Consider the following 15209-nt stretch of genomic DNA (forward strand, 5'->3'; position numbering starts at 1 on the left):
CTGCTGATGAATGAGCAAGCTTTTATAATGCATGTGAGCTTTTATTCCCTGGGCAGCTACTGTATTAACTGAAAGCCACTGAGGGCACTTGGCTCAGCTATTCCTTGTCTGAAAGGTACAACTGACATTCAAATATAACAGATTATTTCATGTTACACTGCTGAGCATCAGATGGAAAGACAAAAAGAAACAGGGAAGATATAGTAAAGAGCTATCATACCTAAACCAGAGGTTAAACTCAGAGCTAGCAGATGTAGCTTAAAACTTTCTTTTTGTATGCCATACCTATGCCCGAGAACTGCTTTGTCTCTCAAACAAGAAAACCTCTTGTGGTTGAGTCAAACTGCAGCAACAGAAGGAGTTTTCTATTTGCATATCACAACCCTTTTCTTACTAGAAAGGAGAAACTAGACTGTGTAACGTATCCACAGCGAAGAGCCACCCGGGGATGCTGCGGGACGGGCATCGCTTCGAGCCCTTCAGAGCACACCGGACGGGCGCCTGCCAGGAAAGCTGCTTTGGGATGACTCAGATTTGCACCACTTTTGGCCTTAAAGGAGGGGTTTATTTCGCACCAGATGAATCCCTGCCTCTGGGGCTGCCTATTGACCTCCCCTCACTACAATTTTAATTATATTTGAGTTCTGAGCAGCACATGAGAAAGCAGAACTAGCCCCAACAAAAATCACCAAAACACAGCTCAAGAAATGCAATGTTGAGACAGACATTTATGGAACACTAGTGTGTCTTCATGCGGTTAGATGCCCACAGACAGCCTGTGCTGATTTTGGAGGGGTGCGTACATGCAGCCAAGCCAGAGGGGACCAGGGGGACGGGACGACACACGACAGGGCCCCTTCCGCATAGTGCAGTCCACTGAGGCATGGCTAACGGCCATCTCGCGGTGTGCCCAAATATGCACACCCTCGCTTGCTAGTCCAAGCCACTTGTAGGATTTAGAGACACCTGTTTCACTGGTGCCCCTGTGGTTCACGAACGATCGCTACCCGCCGCGTTGCAAAGGGCCATTTCGCTTCCCAGAGGGCAGAGACACAGGAACACTGCCCGAGGTTCAGGCTGTGAGCGCTGGACCCCATGGCACCCTCAGCCCCAAAATTGCCTCCACACCAGCGCCCCATCCCCCTCGCAGGGTGCCAGTCATCGCAGCTGCTGGAGCCCGGCAGGGCAGGCACGGTGTTAGGAGTTCCCTGATTTTATCTGTTCGGTACTACTCACCAAAGTCATTAAGCAGAGCTTTGAAGTTTTCTTCGATGCTTCCCCCAATATCCTGCAGAAACTGGAATCGTGGTAACCTCTTTGTTACTCAGCTTCCTTTGAAGCAATTATGCGAGAGCTAATAAGGCATTATTTAAAATGTGACATTTAAATAGCTTGCCTAGGAAAATCAACCCTGCAAAGGAAGTGCTCTGAAGTATTATTTTTCTTGGAAATTACAGAGCTCGGGGACTCTGATGGCCATGCTGTTATTCACTTTTTATTGCCTATTATTCCACTTACAATCCTCATAACAGGATACCTTTATTGTTCCAGCGTATAATCTCTTCCCAGGGACCAGTATCACACAACAGTAGTCTTTTTAAAATATCTGCTTCCTAAAAGCCTGACCCAAAGCCCACCGAGGTCCTACTGACTTCTGGCAGCATGGGAACAAAGCCCCAGGCTGGCCGTAGGGTGTCACCACCGACCTGGTTCTAGGGAGCCGCACTAATTGCTCTGACTAGCAAGGCAACGAGATTAAAGAAAAATACGACCCTACGGTGCCTAAACACTGCGCAACTTCCCATAATCCAAAACTGTAATTTGGGTGGAAAAAACCCATTATCATTACTTCATATGAAATTATGCTCAGAGGAGATGGAAAGCCTGGCTGTAGTTTCTGTTCACGTTAGACAGACCCAGGTTAGTGGGCTGTACCCACTGCCCTAAACCACTTGCTCACCTTAGAGTCTTCTGAGGCTTTGAGACAGGCTCTGCTGGCCCTGTACTTTCGCTCAGCTGCTCACTCGGTCGGGCAGAACTTAGAGCATATTGTGGCTAATTGAGCAGAGCTTTGCAAAGAGATCGGCCACGGATACCCTGGCATTTGCCACGCTCGGTCCAGAGCTACATCTGTGCCCGTGCAAAGAGCCTGCGAGCGCCGGGAGAATAACTCTGGCATTTGCTCCTCTCCGCACTGGATATGCTCCCGGGCTGAGGTCCACGCTGTTCCCAGGAGCCCTATCTCCATTTGGCTCATGGAGCACACGCCAGCATCACGCTGGATGCAGAGGGGCCCTTGGGGTGAGCAGAATTGCTTTCCTTTGGATATGTTGATCCAAACTTCAGTCTTCTGTGCCTCTCATTATTCAAGGGTGGGGGTTTCTTCATGGTTGCGTTTTTGGGTTTTTTCCCCTATTAACCTTCAAAGCTAACAAAGCCATTGTCCACAGCAGGAACTGACGATGAGGGGCTCAGCAGGCTTCCTCCTTTGCTCGCTGCTGCTGGTGGCCCCCCATTGCACAGAGGTGGCTGCCCAGGATGTCCAGCCTGACCCCAAAACACCATGTGCCAACTGGATGGGAGGAGCGCCTGGCTACCCTGGCCACAACGGGCTCCCCGGCCGGGATGGAAAAGATGGAAAAGACGGACTAAAAGGAGAGAAAGGAGAGCAAGGTTGGTGAGGAGCAGGGTTATTTTTCCAATTAATCATGTTTTTTCAGACACACTGCTCTTGGCAGCAATGCACACAGCCGGGGGGTGAGCGGGCTTTCCACTCGCTGTCTCAGCTCACGGGGGGTGTTGCGGTCATCCAGCCTTTCCTCAGGGACACCCCTCACTTCATGCTGCCAAGCAGATCTTCATGCCACAGCCCCTTCTGCGTTTCGGGCCAGTGGGTAGCAGCTGCCAGCACAGTGCAAACAACTCCCTGTCCCCACTCTGTCCTCCAGGTGTGGAAGGCCCCAGAGGCGACCAAGGCGAAATAGGAACCCCAGGGCGGGAAGGGCCAAGAGGATTTCCCGGATATCCAGGACAGAAGGGGGAGAAGGGTGAAGGTGCTTTCGTCTACCGCTCCGCCTTCAGCGTGGGGCTGAAGGAGCGAGCCCCCCACCCTAACGTCCCCATCCGCTTCAGCAAGATCTTCTACAACGAGCAGAGCCACTACGACGCCAGCACCGGCAAGTTCCTCTGCAGCATCCCCGGCACATACTACTTCGCCTACCATCTGACAGTCTACCTGACGGATGTCAAGGTCAGCCTCTACAAGAAGGACAAGGCTGTGATCTTCACCTACGATCAGTTCCAGAAGAACAACGTTGACCAAGCAAGCGGCTCCGTCTTGCTGCACCTCAGCTCTGGGGATGAGGTCTGGCTTCAGGTGTACGGGGAGGGGGACAACAACGGCGTCTATGCCGACAACATCAATGATTCCACTTTCATGGGCTTCCTCCTGTACCCAGACACGGATGTCCATTAAAGCAGGGGGTGCTACACAGGAGAGGATGAGGTGGCTTAACCCTAGACAGTGTCCTGGGGCACTGGCACTATAGCTATACTGTATTTAGCAGAAAACGGCCTTTCATGGGGGGCAACGATTGCCAAGGGTGGACCCTATCTCCTGCAAAATCAGTGAGGTTATACACAAGTGACTTCTGTAGAACCAAGAGCTCACTCCTACCTCTGCCCTTGCTCTCCTTGTGGAAATCTAGGCCCAAAGTCAAATATCACTCCTGCCACATCATGAAAGAGTAACCCTCAAGATGGGCTAACCTTTAATTACATTTGAAACTGATAAGTGAAAAATTGGTTATATTTAAATATTACATTGTGAATTTGTCTTCCTTAGCCACCTAAATTTATTTAAAACCAGGGTGTGTGTTTTAAAATTTGAGTTAAGAGGGAGAAAACTATTCAGAAAAGCCATCTCTGGAACAGATGACTCTTTTTTCCATTGTAACTCTCTGTCTTATTAGGTTCTTTGACTTCCACCCATGGTTTGTTGTCTCCCTTCTTTAGCCCAGATCTTTGAATATATTCAGATTATTAACTTTCATTAATTGTATTCCTCTGGTTTTCCTTTTATGTTTATCCCCTATTGTTATCTCTAATATAGACAGCACGCTCAGTTAGGGCAGGGATCTTCTCTTTTGATTTATCTGAAAAGTCTTATGAACATCAGTGAGGCTGCACAACGTAAGCAGCCTGTTGACCGCGTGGCTTTGGGGATTCTGAGGTGGTCACAGATGTGTTGGCCACACTGTTGTGACATTCGGAAACACCAGCAGCTCCCCTGCAAGCACCGTGTCTGACCAGCAACATAAGGTCCCTCAAGACTCCTCGGCAGAGAGGAACTCAGGGTGGAGGGGTCCCTTCCCAAATCACTCACCTGGTACTAGAAGCAATGGCCCAAGTACTTGTTCAGCCAGAGACCATGAGCATTGGGCAAATGAGCAGCATCTTAGTTTCCACTTGCAAGCTGGCAGGGGCCTGGGCCACTTCCCCTCTGACTAGGTCCCAAGTGCAGAAGTGGAGAGCTAGCAACCGTGTTTCTTCTTTTCCACACCAGAAACGTGCCATTAGCACTGGTTGGCACACCAGCTGCTGCAACCTCCCATGCTGAGTGGGCTCCTGTGATGAACACCTCCAGGACCTGCCCCAGGTCTCAACAAGGTTGGCTGAATGAGGGAAGAGTATTAAGGCTGAGATTAGTAGCAATCCCATCAAACTGCTCTCCAAGGAGCTCACTTGACTTTTAGCTAAAAGAGGATTTGATGGCTTCTCAGATACATTCAAAGATGACTCCCATTAAGCTTCAGAACAAGCTAACACAGATAAGAGCTAATGCGTTATTACAAGCAAAAAATAGCATTAAGAGCTTCAACTGAAATCACTTCCACCAGCAGCCTTTTCTACACCCCAGTGAATTACTGCATTACAAATAATAACAACAATAAAAAACTCTTCCAGTGAGAATGCTCCTGCATTTTTTGTATGCGTCGTTGGGAAAGGTTTGAAGAAAGGGACATACTCCTACCCTCACTGGGCAGCCCAGGAAATTATTTGTAATTTTTTTCCAGCAAGGCAGGGGCACCCTGGGCTGGCACACACAGGAACACCCCCCTTTTGCTTTCCCCAAAAAACTCCCAACCCTCTAGCTTTCATGAAGGCTTCAGCATCTCACCGCCTCACACCATATTGCCTCCTCTTTGGATAACAGAAAATCTGTTTTCCAGACTGTTTCCCCAAAACCACTTTGCCTGAATCCTCTCTGACCAGCCAGCCAGAGGGCTGGCCACTGGCCCAAGAGGCTTCAAGCATACTAGATTCAGCAAGGGCTAAACTGATGCTCAATTTGATTCAGAGAGCTGGGAAAAACACTATTGTGCTAGTTAATGGTAAGGGAACGGGGAAAAGAAAAAAACCTGAAACACACAAACTCAAAAAAGTAATCCATAAACAAAAGGAGATTTAAAAATGCAGCAGTTGCTGGATCAAATGGCATAAGAGGCTTAAAATGAAAGGAGCAAGTCAGAGCTTTTGCAGTATTTTTTTCAAATATTTTCAGATGGATTTACTGAAGGCAGGGAAAATTGAAACAACTGAAGTGCTAAGAGGCATCTTTGGGATAAACACTAGGAGGAAATACTAATTTAAAGACTAGTTCCCAAGAGGCAACCAAACTAAATTATTCCTTTCCTCGCTGCCACGCAGCAGGAGCAAATATGCTTACAGTTTTAGCCCATATACCAGGACTCAGAGGCTTAGACGTGGCTTTTCACACCGCTGCGCACATCTGATGCCGTGTGCTTTAGGCCAGGGCAGAGCCCAGGGTATCTCACCAGCCCCTGCAATGGCCCCGTCACCAGCGTGACCCATACTGATATGAGTTCCACCCAGGCCAATAGCATCTCCTACCTCAGTTCACCATGGCTGTAGTGCGAGAAATGTGGCATATATTAGAGACTTGTGCCATACTGGCCCTTACAGGAAAGTCTCCTTGAACCCCACGTGGTCGCTAGCCCTCTGCATTGTCCCACAGTGTTATTCACCCCATTTGGGATGCCTGCAGGTGCCATCAGACCTTGTGGCAGATGACCAGCACCACAGGAGAGGCCCAGGGTCACCGTGGACTCCTGGTCAACCTCCTGGCCACTATGGCAGCAGTATGGCAGAGGGCTACATGAAGGACCAGAACAAGACCCATAGCAAGGACCCAGCCTGAAAGTCCCTGTTTCAAAGCCTGGCTCTGGTTTTTGGTCCTGGGTCTTCCCCTGTCCCAGCTGTCAGGGTGGGTGTGCTTGAGGCCATGTGTCCAGCAAGAGAAGCGTCACCTACTACTGCGGTCACTGCTATATTCATATATGAGCAGAATATGTCTTATATATATATACACATTCACGTTATCGCAGACCAAAAGATAACAAAGCTCCACAAGAATGCTGTATATTAGTACAAAAGGTCTTTTATCTTATTTAATCACTAAACACGTAGCCTCTTTGTCACCCTGTAAGTGGCTTTCCCAAACTCCCCGTCACGCGCAGGTGCCTGCCTCCTTGCACGCTGCGTGGGAACACCCAAACCAGGGTCACGAGGTGCTCTGCTCCCCTGCAGCATCAAGCAGGGGTTCAGCACTGGAAGGGTTTGGGGGCTCTGGCTCCAGCCCGGGGAGCTGCAGGGCTGACACCCCGCTGCCAGGGCAGGAGTCAGGCTGCTTGCTGAGGGGCACATTAGTTTCACCAAAAATAGGTAACAGAAAACCAGGAACGTGGCTCCCCTTGAAAGCGCCCCAGCTGATCCTCAGTCGCTGTGCTGTCGAGCTGCCCCATGCTCTCCCACCTCGGGGGCTGGCATGGGGACCTCACCTCAGTTCCTCCCACTGGCGTGTGACATCTTCAACTTGGACCAGGTCTCTCGTGTAAACACATCGAGGAAGCAACCTCTCCCAAACCCTGCCCAGCGCTCCAAACACAACCATAGCAAGTGATATGTAAAATATAGGCTGAGATGAGCAGAAGCACCGCTGCCTCGGTGAGCGGTGAGGATGCATAGAGGGCAGCCTGGGCCAGGCGGGATCTGCCTGGCAGAGTGTTTGCCCCTGCAGCAACCCAGGGCAGGGCTGAGAGAGGACAGGAGAACAGCAAAGCAGCTCCAGCGCAAGCCTCCCCTCAGCCCAAACAACGGTGGGGACTTCTGTCTTTTACAGGACACTTTCAAACACGCTTTAGAGGGTTAAACCTCCAGCTTTGAATCCCAGGCTAAAATCCTGATCAAGCAGAGATTTCCTGCTTGCCAATAGCACACCCTTTCTGTGCTGCCTGTTTTATCGAGAAAGAAACCCCTATAAACACAGTAAGACAAAGCACTTGGGAAGTTTTAAAGAAAACCACTAAGGCTTTCTTTGTACTGGCTTTCCCCTCTTGTCACTGTCATAAATACCAAAATACAGCTTCACTAGGATATTCACACTCAGTGATGTGAGCACAGAGATCACCTTCCTCCCAGTGCTCCGACAAGGATGCTCCATGCAGGGTACCTGTGTCACCCTGTGCTTGTCCGCACCAGGCACCTCAAAAAACAGCAAACAACAGACCAGCCCCCCCAGTTAGTCCAGGCAGCAGGCTGTGAACGGGGCAAGCCCCTGCTGCAATGGAAATAGGGACCCAAACCCTCCCTTTAGAGAGCTGGACTGGCTTTGAAGTTTTTCACCTCAAATCTGTGTAGGATTCCTGCTCTACAGAGCTCATCTAGAGGCACACACGCACTTACCTCTGTAGCAGGCACCAGTCCCAGGTTAAGCCACCATCCACCCAAAAAGCTGCTTCGCACCCCCAGGAGCAGCAATCAGCCCACTCCCAGCTCTCCCCTGGGGCAAACGCTCCCAAGAGCGGCTCACCCTGTCAGCAAAGCAAGCACAGCCGCAGGGCAGGCAAAGAACCCCCCCACCTCAGCAAACACCCCGCTGCAGCCAGGGTCCAGCCCTGAAGCTGCCCTTAGCACCATCATGGCCTCCTGAGGCTGCCCAGCTCTGCCGGTGTCTGCACATGGGGTCTCAACCAGCCAAAACCGGGCTGAGGAGCTTCAGGAGCAGCAGCTGAGCACGGCCAGCAACCACCCTACCAGGCTGCGAGCCCCGGGCAAGTCCTTATAGCCCAGGAACCACCCGAATCCCTGCACATGGTATGGATATCAAACCTCCACCTCCCGGCTCCACCATGGCAGGGGCACACACCCAGGTTTGACCACGGTAGCCCAAGGGCAGGGAGCTGCAGGACACCACACTGGCCCCATGCTGCTTTTAGGGGAGAGCTGCAAATAGGGCTTGGGAGGGCAAGGAGGTCCTGGGGAATGAGCTCAGGGGAGTTCCTAATGAATCCAGCCTTCTTCCATTACTGAGTTGCTGTGGTTTTATTCCCCCTCCATGCTTCATAATCCCAGGGGATGGGAAAACCGGCCCAAAATACCCAAGGCCTGGGCTGGCTCCCCAGGATCACACAGCGCTTGATTTGAACATGATTGTCTTGTAACAAAGGAGCCAAGAACGACACCGGCATGCTAAAAGGGCACAGAATCACCTGCTCTCCAACAAATCTAAATGCTTTGGGTTTGTTTTTTTTTTTTAAACCAACCCTGACAATAGATGCCAGGTACAAAGTTAGGTCTCACTGCTGCCACTCCAGCTGCAGAGGTTTAAATGGCTGGTTTTCCCTTTAGAAATTAATGTACTGCTGCAAGCACGTGAACGTGATGCCTCTGGGCATAAACATCACCAGCAGCTCCTATTAGATAGCAACCAATATGATGAGGACACCGAGAACGAGATCTTATGTGCTGCTTTTTAATTAGGGCAGGTTATAAAGAGAGCACTTGGCTCCTTTGATCTTGTCCGCTGTGTCTGACTCTTCCCTCCCTGTATCGCTGCTCAGAGAAAGAAAGCAGGAAGGCAGCACGCTCTATTGATGGCAGAAAGCAAGAACACCCCCCAATGACAGATTTAAGTCACTGCACTAATAGTTAGGGAGAAATAATGTGGCTACAGCTGGAGAGACTGTCCAGTCCCATCCAACAGGGAAACCATCTGTGAAAGCATCCGCGGCCCCTTTTAAACACAATTAGAGGTTGGACTTAATTGTGCTTCAACCCCATGTAATCACTTGTGCCAGTAATTAATTGGAATACAAATAGCAGCTGCACTAAACCATGAAGAGCTACAAGAAAGAGATAAATTGCTTGCAAGGCTTGTATCGTAATTATTTGTGAAGTATAAACTTGCTAGAGGCTTTTCGGCATGGAAGAAGGCAGAGGGATTAGGATAAAGCCCTACAGTGAGCTAATCAGGCAATGGCACTTCCATGCAGGAAATGCCATCAGCTTTTAAGTTTACTCTCTGAAATACTCTGGAGGACACCAATCCTGAGCATGCTCAGGCTGGGAGCAAGGCTGCCAGCCTTGTCAAATGACATTAGTACTGGAATTTGGTACACGATGAAGCGACTCAGTCTGCCACAGGATTGTAAATCAGCAAACCCATCCTCAGCTCATCCTTAGATCCATCCCAGACCAGTCCAGCATCACACCGTTGCTCTTGGGAGGACAGTTGTGTGACATCCTTACATGCAAGTGCAGTTTGTTACTCTCTGGCCACTCCAAGGGGAAGGAAAGGTTTATTTCCAATTAAGTGGAAACATTAAATGTCAACATCTATTACTTCCTCTGTGGCTTATCAGAGGATTCCCACCCACAAGTAAAACTGTGGGATCCCTCCCATAAAGCTGGGAGAGCTTTATGGAGAAGCATCAGGGAGGGAGGCAGAGCAGGAGATCCCACTTGAAATCCCCGAGAGTCAGGCGGGGAATGACAGGGGGTGTGCACCAACACACCCCTTCACACACAGCTCCCTCCACCACCGTGCTCTGCCCGAAAGAGCCAGGACAGCACGGCTTCTCCCCTGCCTTGACAAGCATTTCTAGGGAAGCCATTCTAGTCTTGTAACGTGTTTTGGGAAGTGTTTGAAAGCCAAGGTGGATTGGTCATCCCCGACAAGGTAAAACACAAAAGAAGGATTCCCACCCTACAGTACCTGTATCGCAGCGATGCAGAAGCTCCTTCAAAGCAGTAGGAGACCAAAAGACCACAGCAGTACATCCCTCGGCAAGCTTGGAGAGTCACTGTCCGAAGACAGGGGTCACCTCTGCAAGTGTCCTCAGGCAAAGTTTTGCCACATGCAAACTGACTTTTCCATAAATGAGAAAAAGTATTGACCGAGAAGGCCCTATTTACCAACGTTAAAAGCTTTAGAAGACTCTGCTCCTCCCTCCCCCTGCTTAAGAAAAAGGTTATAATTCAGATTGGCACTCTGACTCTCCAGCTTGGCAAAGACCAAACAAAAGGTTTGGAAACTGAAAAAGATAACCTGGAAGTAAAAACATGGATGCAACTCCTTGTCCTCAAAGCCATCCCTGCTGCCAGGGCCTGACTTGCATTGTGCTAGTGCTTTCCCAAAAGCCTTGATGTGACACTCGCATTCCAGCCCCATCGGTGACAGAGGGACTCGCGGGGAACAGGGCTGCACTGTCATCTGCCCAGCATGTTTTCCTGTGCTCAACAACTGCACATTGAGAGCAGAAAGATGCCTGCCAGCTTCCCAACACCCCGGGGAGGCAGGAAGAACAAGATTTATTCATCTAAATCAATTCCGTCTTTATTGAGAGAAAAATACCTTCCACTTCAATTATTTAAGTAAAATATTGAAAGGAAAACATTTTATTTTAATTCCCTGGAAGTTAACTACGGGGAAAAAAACAAAACCCAAGAGAATCGAAGAAAACCCACTGCTACCACAGTAGGTCTGAGCTTGCCTCTTCTGGCTCACATGAAGAGCAGCGGAGCACTGGATTCTCCTGCTAACCTGGTAGCCAGCCCGGAAAAGGCACAGCAGAATTATTATGCACAGATGACAGCCAGCTTCCTTTAGCATGGTAACTTTCTCCCCCGCACAACGACCTGATTATTTGCAGCTCAAACGAGACTGCACATTCTTAATTCCTAAGAATATACAGTGACAGCTAGCTGTTTCCTGCAAACACAGAATCAGCCTTGTGAGAGTATGGAAGGGAACAGGCTGGCATTTAAGCGTTTTGAAGCTATTCCTTTTCACCTGTGCTGCGCAACTGGCTGCACCCCTTCCTAAAGGGGTTTACCCCTTGGGACCTCATCCTGCCAAGGCTCGGGCAGGTGGTCAGCTTTATACATTGCCAGCTCTCCCACTGAAGTCAGCAGGACAACTCATGGCACTAGCCTCAGTACCTCTATAAATCTGTTCAGACCGGCGGCTTTATTTGGACAGTGGAATAGTGGTCAGTACCCAGCAGCTTATCAAGTAATATACATCAGCCTAAATGTGTGCAAAACGCTGCTCGAACAGGCTCATTCTTTCACCCAGGAACACCTATTATGAGTGGTGTCAATCCCCCCAAAAGGTACAGGAATCAAAGCTCAGTAAATGAAATGGCCAACGCAGGCAAATGCCCTTTAAATCAATTTTTATTAGAGATTCTGACATCTTGTGATTATTTCCTGACAATAGGCTGATTGCCTGCAGACTAATTATACTGAAAGGCTTGACAAATGGTAACACAGAAAAAATTCAAAGCTGAAGGGCATTTTGTTCTTCAGATTAGCCTTTCCATATTAATACTGTCCCAAAAGGGACCCAAACAAATTACAGTGCCTGATGAATGTTCTTACACATTGACAGCCCTCTTTAGAAAGGGGAAGCTGTATACACGCTCCTCACCCAGTCTCACTGCAGAAGAGAGAGCTTTATACTCCAGACAGCTACACAACGCAGGTACCCTCGGTACCACCCCATTCCAACTCTGAAGAACTTTCATTTCACTTCATCCCAAGAACAAACCCATAGCGGTTATGGGATTTAAGTGCAACCTTAGCACCTGGGAAGTAACAGCAAAGAACCACACAGTACTCACAGCAGCTACAGCCAGAGCGGCATCAGCTGCGCACCAAGGCAGTTCATGAAATCGAGCAGCTTTCTTCATGTAACTTTACTAGCCCAAACACTTTTACACAGCACGGAGCAAGTGGCTTCCCTACAGGCAGGCATACCATACCTCCCAGGTGCCAGCAGAACTATTTATTCTGCGTTTTAACACGAAACATTGAGATTTTGGAAAGCTTCCCAAAAAGGAGTTAGCTTTACCTACCTTGAACGGGTAGCTATATCCTACCCAGGATGAAAACTGTCGAGTTTTATGCTGTGCTGGACCCATGAGCATTGTTTGCCCTCTAGCTGGTTTTATGAAGACAGGTTCCATGTTTTGATCAAGCAAGATGACATTACAAAATGAGAAGTACTCACCATTAGCACCTTCAAACCTTCACTGAGGTTTTGAACATCTCGAAAAAGGTTGGAAGGGACTACAACATCTTTCATACTGAAGGTCAACTATTAAAGATGGATATGTATCATAGAATATACTCCTGCTGCTGTGATCAAACAAGGCAGGCAAATGAAAAGCAAAGGAGAAGCCTACTTAAAACAAGGATAAGGAAGTATTCCAAAACCAAGGTGACCATCTTGAGGAATCTGGGCACCAGCAAAAGAAAGTAGCTGAAAGAGCAGATGAGGCAAGGGTTGCTTCTTAAATCTATTTCATCTTTTGCATCTACCCAGACTGCAGCCTCCATTTACTGGCAGCAGCTCATTTCTCAGAATCTAGTTTGGAGAAAGCACAGCACCAAAGCTAGAAACACTCCAGATGCAGTTGCTATCACTCAGTCAAAATGTTTACATTGATTTCAACACTGAAAGCTTGAAAGCCCTGCCTCTAAACAAAGCGAGCCCTGAAAAGAAAAAGGAGACTGCCTCAGCAAGACCATTCCTTCAGGGACACGTTGTAATATCAGACAGTAAGCAGAGTAAATGTCAGAATGCTGATTTAACATACACTACATGACGAAACAGAGAAGACACCTAGTCCTACTGTTTTTATTGTGCTTACATTTTTAAGCTTGGGGGCCAGCACACTTACTGTTGCATTTAAGATCTCCTTTAAAGCAAATCCAAGCAAAACCATGTGAAAAGTATGAGAGGAAAGGGTTTCACTCCAGGCAAAATTTAATTAGTGTGAAGTCTTTAAAGAAAGATCAGTCACAGTATTATTTTTATGATGAATTTATGGAATAGACTGTACTTAAGATTAGACAGGATTAAACTCTTGACCCTGAAATAATATACTAAGAAATCACCTGTTCCTTTCATTCTGAGATTCACTTTGGTCACTGAAGGGTGCAAAATCAAACATTTCTAAAAGCGTTCTGAAAACTTGTGTCAAAATCCAAATTAATGTCCAACACAGATTCATAATCACTATACACAGAAGTATGAATAATTACATTACCTGCTGCAGGAGAAAAGAATCCTAAAATTATTTTCTTTCGATAGAGTACAATTTCAAAAATTAAATTAGATATTTAAATCCAAGCATTCTCATGGCCCAGTACCAGAGCGTTTCTCTGCTTACAATATCAAGATAAATTTACTACTTTTGATTCCTGTGCTTCCCAGATTAAAAGTTAAGTATTGATGGCAGCTGAATATCTATCTTGAAAGAGAAGACAACAAACACTCCTACTGTGACTGGCAAGTGACAGTCCGACCATTCAGCAAACCCAACCACCTTAGCCAAAGATAATCCTATTGTGGTATGAGTAAAATTTTTCTAGGCAGCAATATGCCCCGCTGGGTGTCTCTGTATAATATAAAAAATAATAGTGAATGACTTAATCATAAAAAAAATTAGTCATTCTCTAAGGGAGCTCAGAACACAGCAACATCTACTTTCAAAGTATATCCCAGAGAGAGGGTTGGTTTGGGTTTTTTTAGTATTTTATTGAATGAGTACATCAGCAAATAAACTTTTAAGAAAAACCTACACACCCTAGAAATAACAGTCCACAATTCTCTCCTTAGTTACCTTTAACCAACTGGTTTTCATATTCCCCAAGCAGCTTATACCGGTTCCCCCCCACACTCTCCTGTGATTTTCCTGGTTTGATTATTTTAATAACTAATGGACACCACAGGTGATCCTAGAGAAAAATCCACATCTGAGCACTGCATAGCTGGACAACCAAGTTCACTGGATGTCATCATCATCAAAGAGATCTTCAAAATCTAGTCAGAAAAAAAAAGAAGGTAAAATTAACCTTAAGAGTTTCAACTGTTGTTACATATGCATATACTCCACAAGTACAGTTTTTCATTATTTGGATTAAAGACAAAAATAAAGGTGAATTAAGTGAATGAGAGTTATTGCATCATCAGTTACTAGAAACTTAACGGTGGGGTGGGAAGAGCCAGAGAAGAAAGCAAACCAGACTCAAGTATACATTCTCTATCATACACAAATTAAACTACTTCACTTGTACAGTAACAGCTTTGCAATTAAGTTCATGAAAGCAAAGTAAAGCTTCAAAGGAGAGGCTCTTTTATAAATGTATTAAGTAGCCATCACATTCAGAGTGGACCAACCATGACACTCAAACTCCAGAACTAAACAAGCACTAGCATTATGCGTGCAGCATGTCTCAGATGCAGACACTGCTGCAGAATTCTGGCTTTAGCATCCAGGCACATGCATATAACTTTTGCAGGCTGACATTTGGATTTGTTGTTTACTGTTAAAAATCCCTTCTTTAAAAAACATTTCACTGCTGTGAAGGTGTTAATAACATTTCTCTCTCAGAAAACCCATCTCACTCAGACTAGTGAAATGTGGTTGGCTAATCACAGCTGGTTTAGTCATCTTTGGGAAGTACTCTTAACTATTTGGCTTCGTATCTTCTTTATATAACTGAGCACAAACTAATAATCTTTATTCTTACAGAAGGAATGTACAAGTGCCATACAATAAACTGATGATTAACCCCTATTTAGAAAAGCCCTAAACTACCATTGGATTACAATACCGCAACCTGATGGTAGAACTTAACAGAAACACTCCTAAATATGCTGGCTCCAGCAAAGAACCTGGTCCCTCACAACTGTTGAGAGTATATCAAAGCTGAACTTCTTCCCCCCCCCCCCGTATTCTAAGTCCTATACAACATGAGAAATGCCCTTCATTTCAGACTTAATACCAGTTTGTGACATCAACACCACCACAGCAAACAGATTTAATAACATATCTGAA

General features: G+C 47.1%; 1 protein-coding gene across 1 annotated transcript; it reads left to right on the forward strand.

Annotated features, from left to right (window-relative positions):
• Positions 1-2462: 2462 nt before the first annotated feature.
• Positions 2463-3475, forward strand: ADIPOQ (adiponectin, C1Q and collagen domain containing). Its single transcript, XM_009880771.1, has 2 exons — positions 2463-2673; positions 2949-3475. The coding sequence occupies exons 1-2, from the start codon at positions 2463-2465 to the stop codon at positions 3473-3475; spliced, it is 738 nt and encodes a 245-aa protein (XP_009879073.1).
• The last annotated feature ends 11734 nt before the right edge of the window (positions 3476-15209 follow it).

This window comes from Charadrius vociferus, unplaced genomic scaffold (genome assembly GCF_000708025.1).
Source record: "Charadrius vociferus isolate BGI_N301 unplaced genomic scaffold, ASM70802v2 scaffold643, whole genome shotgun sequence".
In the NCBI taxonomy this organism is placed as follows: domain Eukaryota; kingdom Metazoa; phylum Chordata; class Aves; order Charadriiformes; family Charadriidae; genus Charadrius; species Charadrius vociferus.